Genomic DNA, 14,214 nt, shown 5'->3' on the forward strand with positions numbered 1-14,214 from the left:
AAAAACAATTAAATTTTACATTTAATTTAACCAGTGCAAACAAATTATTAAAACTACAGTTGTCTGGGGTTTGTCTTGGCTTTATCCTTCGCTTTGCTTTGGGATTTTAACACCACGCTCCATGCCCCTTGGACTCCTAGCTTTGGGGTCACTGTGGCAGGTGCCGGCAGCGCGACCCGGGCGCGGACTGCAGAGCTCGGGGCGCGCGACCCGCGGCGGCGCGGCCGGGAGAGGCGAGCGCGAGCGTGCGCGCCCCCGCGACGGCCGCTATAAGAGCGGTCGGGGCTGGCGCTCGGCTCCCGCCGCGCTCGCCGCTGCGCTCCTCTCCGGCCGCCGGGGTCTCGGGGCAGCACAGCTGCGCCCCGGACGGCACCATGGCAGGTACGCGCGCCCCCGCCCCGCGGATCCCGGCCCCGCGCCCCGGGGATCGCAGCCCTGCGCCGCCCCGGCCCGGACCCGGGAGCTCGGGAGTTGCGGCGTCCGCGGAGTTGCGGTGCCGGCGCTGCGGCGCAGGAAGGGGGCGCCAGGCAAGGCCGCCCCGCGCCCGGCTCTGCTGCTTCCGTGTGCTCGCCCTTCCTCCTCCCTCCCTGGCAGGCGGGCGGCGGGGCGGCTGTGGCCCGATCCCCCCGGGGACAGGACCCGGGCGGGCTTCCTGGGGTGCCGGGCTGAGCCCCGGACGGATCGCGGGAGCCGCTCCGGCCTCCTGCTGGCTGCAGACCCGGGAGGGACTGTGGCGAGGCGGGGACACCCGCGGCCTCCACCCGGCTCCTGGGCCGTCCCCGCCGGCCCTGGCGGCCACGCCGAGCCTATTTTTAGGCCTTTGGGGCCGGGTTTCGGGGAGCTGGGAGCCGGGCTTGTGTACCCTCCCGAGCTGGACCTCCTCCCCACTTGTTGCGGCGTCTGGGCCTGAAATCTGCTCAGGACTGGGGAGCTCGGGGTACCTGGTGCTCCCCTGTCGTTGAGGCTGATTACAGCCTTGTTACAGCAGCTGAACTGCCAGAACCTTGCAGGTGTAACCCGCAGCTCAGCTCCCTTTAGTAAGGTTAAACTCCTACCCAGTTGTCACTGAGCTGCTCCCCTTCCTTTATAGCGTTTGTGAAGTCTGGTGTGTTCCTTGGCGCTCTGCGCTTTTGCCCTCCCCCTTATTTAGTCTTGGAAATATCCATGCCCTTGCTTCCCGCAGTCCTTGACTCCTACCCGCATTAAACTTTTCTCCATGATCTCCTGGAACCTGAATCGCTTTAGGTTTTAAACGTAAGTCATTATTCTCAGATTAAGTGCCTTTGGTGATAAATGACTGAAATGTTACTGTCTCGTGATGGGTTGAAAATAATAGAAGCAAGGACCGGCAGAGGCTGACGGCATGTCGAGTGACAGTTGTCACTGTTCTGGGCGTTCTTACAGTGTGACAGAGTGGGGGTGGGGGACGCAAGGCTTCTTACAGCTGTGTGGAGGCCTGCCTCGCGTGGGGGGATGTTCGAGTTCCCAGGGCGAGCCACACCTGCCTTTCGTTTCTCAATGGAATGTCCACCACGTCCAGCCTCCACGTTGGAAAATGGACAAGAAAGAATGAGGAAACCCAAGACAGAGAGTGACTTCATGACGAAGTGTCCCAGCTCGCTGGCTGGGCAACAGTGCCCCCAAGTGACCCCTGCCAGAGTTTGATTAGGAGTGCCCTATGTGTTTGGATACCCACCAACCTGCTAATGCTATAATCCCCTTGGAGATGGAGGCTAGAGTTGTCCCATGGAAAGACTGAGGAAATTTTAAAGGCTGGAAGAGTGAGGATTACTCAGTAAGCAGTTCCTGTTTGTTCAGAAGCCATGCCTTCTGTTCTTGTTACCAGTGATAATTGAAGATCAGTGCCTCTGTGTGTGTATTGGGGGAGGGAGATACTGCTTGGTTCTCCAAAGAGGAAAAGGCAGGTTTGTGAGAGCTCAGGTGGCCTCTAAATCCATTTAATGATTGGTCACTGGATGGCTTTAGGAAAGGAAGATCTCTCTTTCCCAAAAGAAATAGATTAAAAAAAAAAAAGCCCTTTGCATGGGCAAACATATCATGTTGCATCTTGTCATCTCTGGCAACTCAGGAGGCTGAGGCTGAGGCAGAGGATCACAAACTTGGGACCAATATGAGCAGTTGACACGACCCTGTCTCTAAAATAAAGCTAGGCCAAGGATGTAGCACAGTGTTAAAACACTTGCTTAGCTTACAAGAGACCCTGGATTCAATCCCCAGTATGCTGCTTCCCCCTACACACACACACACACACACACACACACACTCCTACACTCCATGGAGCCAATTTTGCTGAAGTATTGTTTGAACAGGGTCCTCGGGAAAGTCTTTGTCCAGGTAAAATATTTGTAATGAGTGTTTTTTTTTTTTTTTCTTTGTATCAAGATCAGGCCTTTGTGACACTGACCACAAACGATGCCTACGCCAAAGGTGCCTTGGTCCTAGGCTCATCTCTGAAACAGCACAGGACCACCAGGAGGCTGGTCGTGCTTGCCACCCCACAGGTCTCAGACTCTATGAGGTGAGGACTGAGCTGCCTGCCTGCCTGCCTGCCTGTGTGTCTGTCCCTGGGAAACTCGATGCCTTCCCATCCACCTATCCTTAAGGCTCTGAAATCCTTCTTCCCATTTCTGACATCTGTGAACATTAAGTCACATCCTTTTCAAGGTTTAGGCATGAATAGAGAAAGATGGAAATTTCTGAGTGAAAGACACCTGGATCTGAAACCTTTAGTTTTTAGAGATACTCAGACCAGGCTCCCTTCTAGGAGGCAGTTCCCTGGCCTTCCTCTTCCTGATTACGAGGATAAACAGGATTTTCTCTTCTCTAGGCCTTTACTCCAGGCATTCTCTAGGTAGAATGCATCTTTTATATCTTCATAGTTCACTTTCACTTCTTTCCCAAAATGCATCAGTGGCTACAGTGTTTCTTATTTCAAACTTGCAAAAACCCTCAGGTAACTTTGTACACAAACTAACAATTTCCTCTATTGCCAGTTGACATTTGTAACCTGAATATCTTTATTCTTAATACACTGGAATGTTATCAAAGGCTTTCTGAACTAAGGGTTTTGCTTGGGGAAATCCTGAGTGGCACAAGCTGCTTGTTCAACTCAATTTATTGAAATTAAATTTTGAGTTACCTGAATGAACTACCTAGTTCCTAAACACTAACTTTTGGGCACAATAGCAGTTTTTATTGTGTTTATTTTTGCAGTCTCCTAGCCCTTTTAGAAATTGAAATGTATATATCCCAAGAGCATCTAAAAAGTAGGTATTATATATGCATACATATATCTTCCACACTAATGACCTTGTTTCTGAATGTTTATTTAGAAAGATGCCAAAAAAGGCTGTTTCCGAATGTGTAGTCTATTAGTGAGGATGGAGTCAGAAGCTAGACCTAATCTTGCATCCCTGCTGCTACTGATTTCACTGTAGTTCAGTGGTGCCTCATTTATTATTAAAAAAAAATCAAGCTTACTATTGTGAACTAAAGCATACTTCTTTTGCACAGTTTTGGATACAGAATACAATACCAATTGTTTCAGCATATCTGACATTGTTATAAACTTTTAATGGTGACATGTCTGTGTCATACATGTTCCCTGATGCTTTAATGTCTTATCTAAGTTGGCCCCACCAGAAGGTTTCTAAAATAAAGGTTTGATTAATTCTGTACATGGAGAAGTGTTGCACCTTAGAAACCAGAGTGATTTTCATTATGCCCAAATAGAATGCTAAGCATGCAATGAATGCTGATTATATTGGATTCTTAAAAACTGGCAAACTAGTAGCTAAGCCTTTTAACTTCTTTCAGAACACAGAGCTCCAGGCAGTTGTCAGCCAATTGCTTTAGCAAAAGCGATTAGTTATGGGCTTCATTATACATATTGTATGTGCCTATTATCATTTGTAAAACATATGCAATAAGCAAGTATCAAATCTACTAAAATATTGTCAAATGCATAGGCCATTGCAAAAGTGTTGGAATGTCTTACCAAATTTTCCAACTTTCCTGGTATTCAGTGACATAATAAAAAATAAAAACAATTTCCATAATAATGTTTTCAGAAAAGTAATTCCATCTCACCATGAATAATTATTACTTTAGTGAAATTAATTGCACAGGCAAATGAAAACAATTTGTTCCAGAGTGAATTAGGACAGATTGAAGAGCTTGTACTATACCAAAGTGACAGATTGTTCTGGTAATTGATGAATAGGGCAGTAAGACAGTCGCCTTCCATGAGTTGGTCACTTGTGAAAAGATTCTAAGTACTGTTTCTGGAATTTGTTTTGACAGAAAAGTTCTAGAGACAGTCTTTGATGAAGTCATCACAGTAGATGTCTTGGACAGTGGCGATTCTGCTCATCTTACCTTAATGAAGAGGCCTGAATTGGGTGTCACACTGACAAAACTTCACTGCTGGTCACTTACACAGTATTCAAAATGTGTGTTCATGGATGCAGATACTTTGGTGAGTGTGACCTCAAGGGCTGGAAAAATGTACCTTGTCATGGAGACCCGGAAGGCATTTGAAGAATGCTATCAGACTGGAGCATAAAGTGGAGATAAAACCAATGTTCTAGAAAGTATGAAGTGATGAAGGAGAATGTTCCAGGCTGCCTTAAAGCTGTCATCATCTTTTGTGTTAGATAACATAGAATTTCAGGAAACAAAACATTTCTGTAATGCTTTTCTCCTCTTTCAATCAGGTCCTAACAAATATTGATGATCTTTTCGAGAGAGAAGAATTGTCAGCAGCACCAGACCCAGGGTGGCCTGACTGCTTCAACTCTGGAGTCTTTGTCTATCAGCCCTCGGTTGAAACGTATAAGGAGCTGTTGCACCTTGCTTCGGAGCAAGGTAGTTTCGATGGTACGTACCTGCTGTCTTCGTATCTGATAAGCTATTGCATTTCCAGGAGCTGCTGTTCTCAAAGGAATAAATGTCATGCTTTTTTGTGCCTGGAGGATAACTGAGATGTGGCTAGCAATTTAAATTGTATTCTTTTTGGAAATTCTGTTGTGTGTGTGTAACATGCATCTTTTTTCCCATAGATGAATAAGATTGACCTAAACTAGGATTTTAAAAAAACTTTATGAGGCTTGCCATTAAACGACCTTAATTAAAACACAATAAATGTACAGTGGTTATTCAAAAATAAAAAATTTGACAAATAACAAACTTGTGTGTTTAGGTCTGGGAGCTAACTATATCTGCCTAGCATACCTGAGGCTTCAGTCCACAGCACATTAGACAAAACACCAACACCCAGCTTCAGTTTTTAAACCAGGGTAAACTTTAGCTCAAAAGGGTTGACAGCCATTGTTAATATGAAGATCAGGTATTGTCTCCATGGAAACTTGGGGAATAAGCTTGATAATTTGGTTGCCATCCTCTCGGGAGTCATTAAAAATGAAGACATGAAGTTTACATGAATGATCTGTGCTTCCAAGCTGTCATTTTCTTAAAGCTCTGTGTCAGCTGAAGTGGTATCCGCACAGCTAAAGAGCTACAAAAGTTGGGGAACATTTTTTGTCTTGTGTCTGTGGAGAGAGTGACTGTGATACAGGACAAAAATCCTTTGGAGAATTTTTTTCTGTTCTTTCTTGTTTGTTTGTTGTTTGTTTTTCTTTTGTGGTACAGAAGATCAAACCCAGGCCTTCCAGGATACTAAGCAAGTGCTCTACCACTGGTGAATTTTGATCAGATAAATGAATAAATATTCTTCCATGTTAGGCTCATCTCTGAAATAATAAGCTATTTTTAAAACAGAAAACAACAAAACCATATAAGATGAAATGGGTGGTTCTTTTAAAAATTATTTTTGGTGGTTATTTTAGAAAAAGAAAACATCCAGTATACGGAGCTAGAAGGACATGCTCTAAAGAGATGGCCAGACAGTGACTTAGCATGTGGTATGCGGCATTGTGGGAGAAGCACGGGCAGGCAGTGTAGAGTTGGCATCGGGCCTGGGCCCGGCAATAGACTCCTGTGCCAGGGGCTTCTTCCTGTTCTGTTCCATCTCTAAAGCAGATCTGAGACTTGCAGTTGTACATGCATCTTTTGGGATTAGCAAAACAACCTTTTCTAATAGATGTAAGATTCAGCCCTGGGTGCTGATATGATTCATTTCTATTAAATAGCTATAAAGTTTAAAATAAAAATATTAAAACTTTTTAAAAGAATTAATCTAACAGATTGTTACTTTAAAAAACTGAAACTTAAAATTGGGCTTTTTGTTCTTGCTGTTCACAAAACTGAGTTCCGTTTAGTCATTTGATTTTGAATTTGGGATTTGTAGCTATATGAAATTTCATTGAAGAGGATAAGGAAGTTTAAGTTTCAGTCTTGTTTCATGACTTGGCTGGTTTACATTCTAAGCCAGTAGTTTTCACTCAGGGGCAATTCTGGGGTATTTGGTGATGCCTGGAGACATTTTTGTACTGATGGAGGGCAGGTGCTTCAGCATCTGGCAGAAGCCAGGGATGCTGCTAAGTATCCTCCAGCACACAGGACAGCCCCTTCACGACAAAGACTCATGCAGCCTGCAGCTTCACTAGCACTGAGGATAAAAAACTCCTCTGTGCTAAGGCATGAGATGCTGTAAAATAGAACAGAAGTAGCTGACCATAATGAGTGACAGCATCTGAAAAGAAGTGTAGTCTTGTCTGAAGCAATCTGAGTAAGAAAATAATGTGTTGTCCATTCACTGTGGTCACAAAACTATTCCCTTTACCAACAGGTTTTTAGATCTATTTTCCTTTCATCAAAGAAATGAAAGCTGTATTAGTATTCACGTTCAGTGCGTGTGTGCTCCTTCTTATATGGAAATCATTATCTTGCATAAAAGGAAGAAGAGAGTAGTTTTAGCAGAAGTCCACTGTTCGTCTTAACTTCCTGTCAGAGTGTGACTTTCTTCACCTCCTTTCCTATAATTCGAAGGAAGTAAATGCAATGTGGCCAGACATTCAGTGCAGCTATACTCAATTTCAGTAAGTGAATCACTTTCTGAATAGATCTTGTGCCCTGCCAATTGCCTGAAATCCATATGATTAATCTGAAAAGTGAATCTAGCTTCTAACCTAGAAGAGTATTACATGTTGTTGTTGGGAGATAAAGAGTTTAGCTACCGAACAGCCTTGAGCCATAGTAAATTACCCAGAGTACAATTTTAGAAGATGAAACTAATGAGCTGGGGGAGACCCACCTGGGCTCGGTGCTGTGCCCGAAAGTCTAGATGCATGATGGATTTGTTGTTAAGCAGCCTGAATGTGTGCAGAGTGCTCAACTAGGAAGCACTCTCTGCTATTTCAGCCAGAACCTGAAACCATTGTGAGAGTCTCCCTGTGCCTGCTAGAACATTTCATTATTCAGCAGCAGGGTTTCTAGGCACTGGCCTTCCTCAGAGGCACTCCACTTACTAGCTGGTTGTAGGGAAGGACTGAATTTGTTTTCTTAATAGAAATGCTTAATTGAAATAGTTAAGTAGTCATCTCTGCAGATGGGGCTTTCGTTCTCAGCGTGTTTCATTTTAGTAGAAGCATAAACTAGCAGCTCTTAAATGGAAAGTCATTTGCACTTGAAGTATGTGCTTCTGAGCTTTCCTTACCAAAAAAAATGGAAAAGAAAAGCTCACTCCTTACCCTGGGCACCTGCTTTTCTCCAGAAGGGTTTGCAGTCTGCGTAGATGACTACCTGTGTAGCAAAAAGACTTAAGGGACTTATGCTTGATATTGGTAAAATATTTATTTATAAACAGTGATCCTAGTCTGTGGCAGTAAGTTTGCTTTTCTTAAAGTTTTCAATAAATTATATCTATTTTATAAAAGTAATAACATTTTTATTTTAAAACTTATTTAAAAATTATTTGTGTATCACACCATAGGCACTAAGATGAATGTATTCATGTGTTCCAGCTATATATATATATATATATATATATATATATATGTATATATATATATCTTTGTATATATCTATATCTATATCTATACATATATATATATATATATACATATATATATACACACACACACATACATACACTATCTGTTACTCTCTGTAAGAACCCCCCACCCCCAGGCTTACTCAACAGGGGCTGAAGTTCCAGTATTTTTAGGCTAGCATTACAGAAGACTAGTTTTGCAGATAACTGTATCTGTCTGAACATCTTGAAAATACTGCTCGACCTCTTGCCCATGTTCAAAAGAAACTGATAAGGCCTGCTGTCCACTGACAAGTCCTGTACACTGCTGGTGACTGAGATTCTGCAGCTGCTTTCGGAGACCTCTGACACAAAGGAATGTGGTGGTCATTGTCCTAATCAGCGGCCCTCTCATCACACCACCCCCTCTGTGCCTCTGGCCAAGAGAATAATCCTAATATGGTAAACCATGCTAGGTACCCTGACTTCTCTTTTCTTTCCAAATATCCAGGGTGTTAGAATTTACAACTAATGACTACATACCTAATTCTTGGCTGATGTCTAATTTCCACAGGGAGAAGTCTTAAGTCCAAGTTTGTATTACTATTGTTTTGTATTTTCAAATTGTCTTCATACTTTCTTCATCAGTAAAGTTACATTTCCTGCAAAGTTGAACAACAGCTGTTGTGAAATAGATATATGCTAGCATTTTATAGAGTGTGACAAGGTAAAGTTCAGTGTTTATCAGTGAGAGGCAAAAAAGAGGCCATGGTGTAGAGAAGACTAATCAGAAATTGTCCCCTCCACATACTCATGCAAAACGAAGCTGAGGTAGTTGACTTTTAATTTGAAAAAGTCAATCTGAATGCAAGTTGAAGTTTATTTTTTCTAAAATAGCTTAAATTAAGGATACTGATGCAATTGAAGAAAAGAGCTTAGTGTTTGAAAATTACTATTAAATTTCATCTGTATATGTTAGTTTCAAAAACTTAAATCAGGAATTCATATTTTCCAATGTATTTTTTAATTTTGATAGTACTTGGTTTAATTATTGTAACCTAAATACCCTAATTTGTTACTGATGTATTGCAATTTAGGTCTATAACTGAGCTTTCAGAAAGAAGAAAAAGAGAGTGAATTGGTAGCATAATATTAAGTTTGGTTAAGAATCCAAGATCTGCTATGAGATTATTATATCTGCAACTTGAAAATAGATATTTCTACCTTAAACAGAGTAGAAAAATATTAAACAGAAAAGGTTTGGTCCTAAATTCTATTAAAGTGTAAAATTGACCTCCCAGCTGCCTTCTCTGATCTTTACAGTTAATTAGGCTTAACGTTGTTGAACCTGCCCAAAACAGGAATGAAGGACTGAGATAGTATTTCAAGATCACACTTGTCTTGTCCAAGCCACATGAGCTCAGCCCCTGTTAAACCTCACTTGGTTTCCTGATGTGATAGGTTCTGCACTGACATTAGCTTCCTCTGCGAGGTTTATTCTTGCCCTTGCAGTATATTCAGTTGGCTTGAAAATAACTGCAATATTCTCTTGCATTTATATCATTTAATTAATAGTTTAATAGTGTATAATGACAAAATAAATGAATGCACATGTTTTATGTATATATGCTCTTTTTTTATCTCACTGGACCCGTGCACCTGATTTTTAACTGAGCCGTCCATTTGTCTCTAGTTTTGTAACCAGCTGAAATCATGAACCCATGAGAAACAGGGAAGGAGGGACTAGCGTGTGATATGTACATAGATTCTTGCGCTGGTTATTTTATGTTTTCATTTACTTCTAAACAGTCCTGTGAGGTTTGATTCACTCAGCAAATGTTTATTGAGAGCCTGCTATTCAGCTATAACCCATCAGGACAGCAGCTCACTCTGAGCTGGTGGCAAAGTCGAGGCTTTCTTAACTCTAGGGCTGCGTGGGTTTTTGTTTCTCTCTATCTCTGTATTATCCTACACTGCAGCATTCTTTAGGATGTGTCCCAAAAATGATACAGAATGGAAGAAGGTTCCTATCACCTCAACCTTTTAGTTAATTAATTACTTAAAATTCATTTCTCTAAAGTAGACACGGCAGCTAGTGTATTTGTGATTTTACAAAAGAGGAAACAGAGGCTCAGGGCTGCTATCCCTACAGCTGTCAGTCCTCCCTGTGACCCACAGTACCTAAAAATGTGTCATCATTTTAAATCGGCAATATACTTGATAGTCTTGCAGTGTTTCATGAGATGTAGTGTTCTTGGAAGAATTATGCTTGCCTACATTCCTATAGTAAGACCATTCACTCAGTATTGCCAGTCATTTTAGTTTCCAGTCTGGGCAGAATGCTAAGCTTAAGGCCAGGAGTAGATATAAATAATGCAGATTTTTATCCCTGCCTTTGTAAAACTGATCTTTTCAGAGACTTTATAGATATTTCATAATGAAAGATATGGTTATATAATCATTGTGGTGGATTGATGACTTTGGTCAACTTGAATCAGCTGAACTGATTCAGCATGGTGGGCCCGCCTGAAGATTGTTGCAAGGTAAAAAGAACAGAAGAGGAAGAGTTTAGTGGTGTTGGTTCTCTGTAGTGTTGTTGGTTTTCCTGGGTGCTGTTGGTTCTCCTGTTGCTGTTGTTTTTCCTATTGTTATCCGTTCTCCTGGAGGAGCTTTGTTGAGCCTCTTGAGATGAATGTGGCTGTTCTCATCATCAGAGGAGCTTGGGACCTTGTCACTGGGAATGACTGTGGTTCACTTTGGGGGAGCTCTGGTCCTTACTTTGAGCATTGCTTCCTGGCTCCAGAGGGGAAGATGAGCTGTTTAGTCTCCTGGAGAAGCTAGTCACACTGGCTTCTTGACGTGAACTCAGATGTTATCTTCCTCGCATGAGCTTGGGACCCTGTTGTCACTGAGGATGGCTGTGGTACTCTTCAGGGGAGTTCTGATTCTTTCTTTGAGAGTCTCTTCCTGGCTCCAGTGCAGAACCCTCAGCCTACTGGCACAGATCCTTTATCCCTCTGGAACAGACTTTTTTAGCTTCCACCGCTGACGTTGGGGCCTTCCCAATGCAGACCTGTGAAACAGACTTGCATGAGTCATTGTTGTGGGTTCGAGGCCTCCAGTTGGACTGGGCTCTAGGTCTTCAGCTGGACTCATGCAGGACATTGCTGTGGGATCCAGGCCTTCATCTGGATTCCTTGGGTCTTCTTGTGTGGACAGATTTCCTGCACTTCTTGTATTTAACTCTTTGGATGACCATAATATAGTAATACTATAAATTATGTGTCCTGTATGTAATCATTTTCCTTGCAATCCCTGATAGCAACCATGATTTTGATAAATTTAGAATGCAAGGGACTCTATGCCAAGAAGGCCTTCCTTTGACTGATTCAAAACAATAAGTGTTTTCTTGCATTTATGAGATAGTTTAATAAATTGTTTACTAAGAATCTATTTTTTTAAAAAAGACAGTGTAAAACAAAAATGGTATAGTAAGTCACCTGTTCTTGGCTTACGTGTGTGGAAGACAGTGAGATGCAGTGATACTTGGGCCAAGTGCCTGGATTTCTGTAAGCCACTTGGGGTTAATCCACTGATCCTTAGTAAACCTCCTGGAAATACCCCAAAGCTGGATAAATCTCCTGGGAATATCCCCCTGAGCTGGGCCATTCATAAACTGTAATTTAGTAATCCTTGACATGCTCCCTATAGGCAGTAATGATACCTGCTGGCTGGCTGTATTGTAGGAAGTTAGTTTTAAAGAGTGAACCTCATATTTATTTCAGCACTTTTCAACAGCATGATTTTAGTATTAAGTATATTATATTTTGAATTATTTGCTTAACATCTGCCCTTTTGTTCTTACTGGACAGAGAACCATTTGAGAGCTGGAATCTATCTTATCTATATATATATATATTATGGCTATCCCAAGCTTATATAATTTTTGATATTTGTTATAGAAATGACATTCTTAAGAATTGCATGCTCTGATACAATAAAAAGAGTCATTGTCCAGAGAACTCCCAGTGCTTTTCATATTTTCATATGCAAACAAGTCTCCTCAGAAAGTGCGTTCTGATGCTGTAGATCTGGGGTGGGGCTCAACATTGTACCTTTCTGCCAGCACTCAGGTGGCGCCTGTGTCACTGGGGCCTGCGCCACACTTTAGGGAGCACAACTGCAAGGGAAGCATTCCTGTGCAGAGATAGTGGGGTTCATATTTAACCTAGATGATTTCCACACCCTGCTACTCACAGTAGACAAGTCAGCTGCTGACAAGTTACAGCAGAGCAAGTGAACTACACAGCACTGCACAAATGCACAGATTTAAAAGACAACACGACTCCATTTTTCTTATAAAACTATCAACACACTTACTGATGGTGTTATATGTATATATGGTTACCAGGTTCATAAACCTCATAAGACTCAGGAAATACCAAGTAGTTGCAGGGTTGCTATCAACCTTTGGGCAGCCTGGTGGAAGGGTGATTCAGAGTCGGAATTTGCTTTTGTTTGCAAAGCAAGTACCTCCTGCCCTTGTTTCTTTTCCTCTCTCCCTGTCTCTCACCTATGGTGTTTTGCCACAGCCTGCTAATCATATTTATTGATTCTGAGATGATTAAGATTTAAAGTGTCCTAACATATCAGATTACATAAAGCTGCCTCTCAAATTCTGAGTGGCATATACTGGACAAAAGTTCTAGGATTTCTGTAGTGGAAATTCAGTGTTATTGGTATCCTTGTACATTTTATATCACAGGAATGCTTAGATTTGCATTCTGCTCTGAATTGTATACTCATCTAGAGACTTCTGAAGAGAGAATATGCCAACACTATGCGTAGATTTTTTTGAAAAATGTTGTAGTCAGGGTTTGCAAGGAAAACAATTTAATACAGGACACATAACTTACAGAATTATTTTATAATACTCACCCAAAGAATCAGATACAAAAGAGTACAAGGAACTCTGGCCACACACTGGAGACACAAAGAATCCAGGTAAGAGTCTGGATCCCATGGCAATGTCCTACATGAGTCCAGTTGAAGCCTAGAGCCCATGACATTGCCTTCCACAAGTCCAACTGGAGGCTTAGAGCCAACTACAATGTCTCATGCAAGTCTGTTCCATGGATCTGTGCTGGGAAGGCCCAAAGGTCAGTGGTGGAAGCTAGAAAGCCTGTGCCAGGGGATAAAGGGTCTACTCTGGAACCAGGAAGTAGTGCTCAAAGTAAGGACCAGAGTTCCCTGAAAAGTATCACAGCCATCCTCACCAACAGTGAGGTCCAGAATTTCTCCAGTGATAATAGGTGGCTTCATATCAGGAGGCCAGTGTGAAAGGCTGCTTCAGGAGGACCAGCAGCATCACTACCTCTTCTTTGGTTCTTTTTATGTTGGCAACAAACCTCAGGTGGACTTTTCACACCCAGCACCATGCTGATTCAGTTCAGCTGGGTGTTACAAGTTGACCACTAGTAGTTGATCCACTATAATGAAGGTCAAATATTTGCCTGACTTTGAAAAGTTGAATTGTACATTTGGCAAAAAGAGTTGAAATATCTAGACTGCTGAATTAAAAAAATAAGCCATACTGCCAAATGGGATTGAATTCTGTTTTTAATCCACAGCTTTGGACTAACAGGTGACCTCTATGGTCACATAATGAGCTCAGTGACCGTGGACATTTTGTGACCCTCTGGAGGCATGATTTCAGGTTTTGGTAGTTTAATGGGCACCATTCAATCACCAGGCTACATTGCTGCATTTTCTCCTTCTTTTCTATATCCTGTTCCTGCAGGGCTTCCTGGTCTTTTTGTAGCACATAGAGGATGACTGATGATGGAGGATGTGCTGATAATGTTTGCAGGGCTGCAGAGGCAGCCAGCCAGAGCCTGAGGGGTCAGCAGCGCTGACTCCTGTTTGCAAAGCTTATATAGGGCAGATTTGGAAGTCAAACTACCAGTCGGGTCCCCAAGGAATGAGATTTTTACTGAATTATATGTAGCCAGTAGACACTGTAAGCAGAATTGCTCGATGTAGAAAGTTCTTATAAAATGCCATAAAAAACAAATAGTACCAAAAAATGTAGAGTATAATATCCATTTTTACAAAGTTCAAAACAGAATTGACTTCTATTGCCTGGGGATATATACACTATATGTAGTAAAATACAGGAAAGTAAGAAAATTACAAACAAATCTCAACAGTTAATAGCCACGTTTAGAAGGATGGGCAATAAGATTGAGTTGGGGAACCCTCAC

At 42.1% G+C, this 14,214-nt stretch overlaps 1 protein-coding gene across 4 annotated transcripts in view; it reads left to right on the top strand.

Annotated features, from left to right (window-relative positions):
• Positions 1-225: 225 nt before the first annotated feature.
• The window catches only part of Gyg1 (glycogenin 1), a 33,627-nt gene continuing 19,638 nt past the window's right edge, over positions 226-14,214 (top strand). For 2 of the 4 annotated variants that reach the window (XM_063249162.1, XM_063249163.1), the window contains exons 1-4: positions 226-381; positions 2,404-2,539; positions 4,324-4,498; positions 4,737-4,899. In XM_063249162.1, the coding sequence (XP_063105232.1) occupies positions 375-381; positions 2,404-2,539; positions 4,324-4,498; positions 4,737-4,899 (481 nt within the window). In that variant the 5' untranslated portion in view covers positions 226-374. The remainder of the gene's footprint in view (positions 382-2,403; positions 2,540-4,323; positions 4,499-4,736; positions 4,900-14,214) is intronic. The other 2 variants (XM_063249164.1, XM_063249165.1) reach the window with 2 other exon arrangements.

Source organism: Cavia porcellus, unplaced genomic scaffold (assembly GCF_034190915.1).
Source record: "Cavia porcellus strain 051 isolate PalLab524CR breed Dunkin Hartley unplaced genomic scaffold, mCavPor4.1 scaffold_5, whole genome shotgun sequence".
In the NCBI taxonomy this organism is placed as follows: Eukaryota; Metazoa; Chordata; class Mammalia; order Rodentia; family Caviidae; genus Cavia; species Cavia porcellus.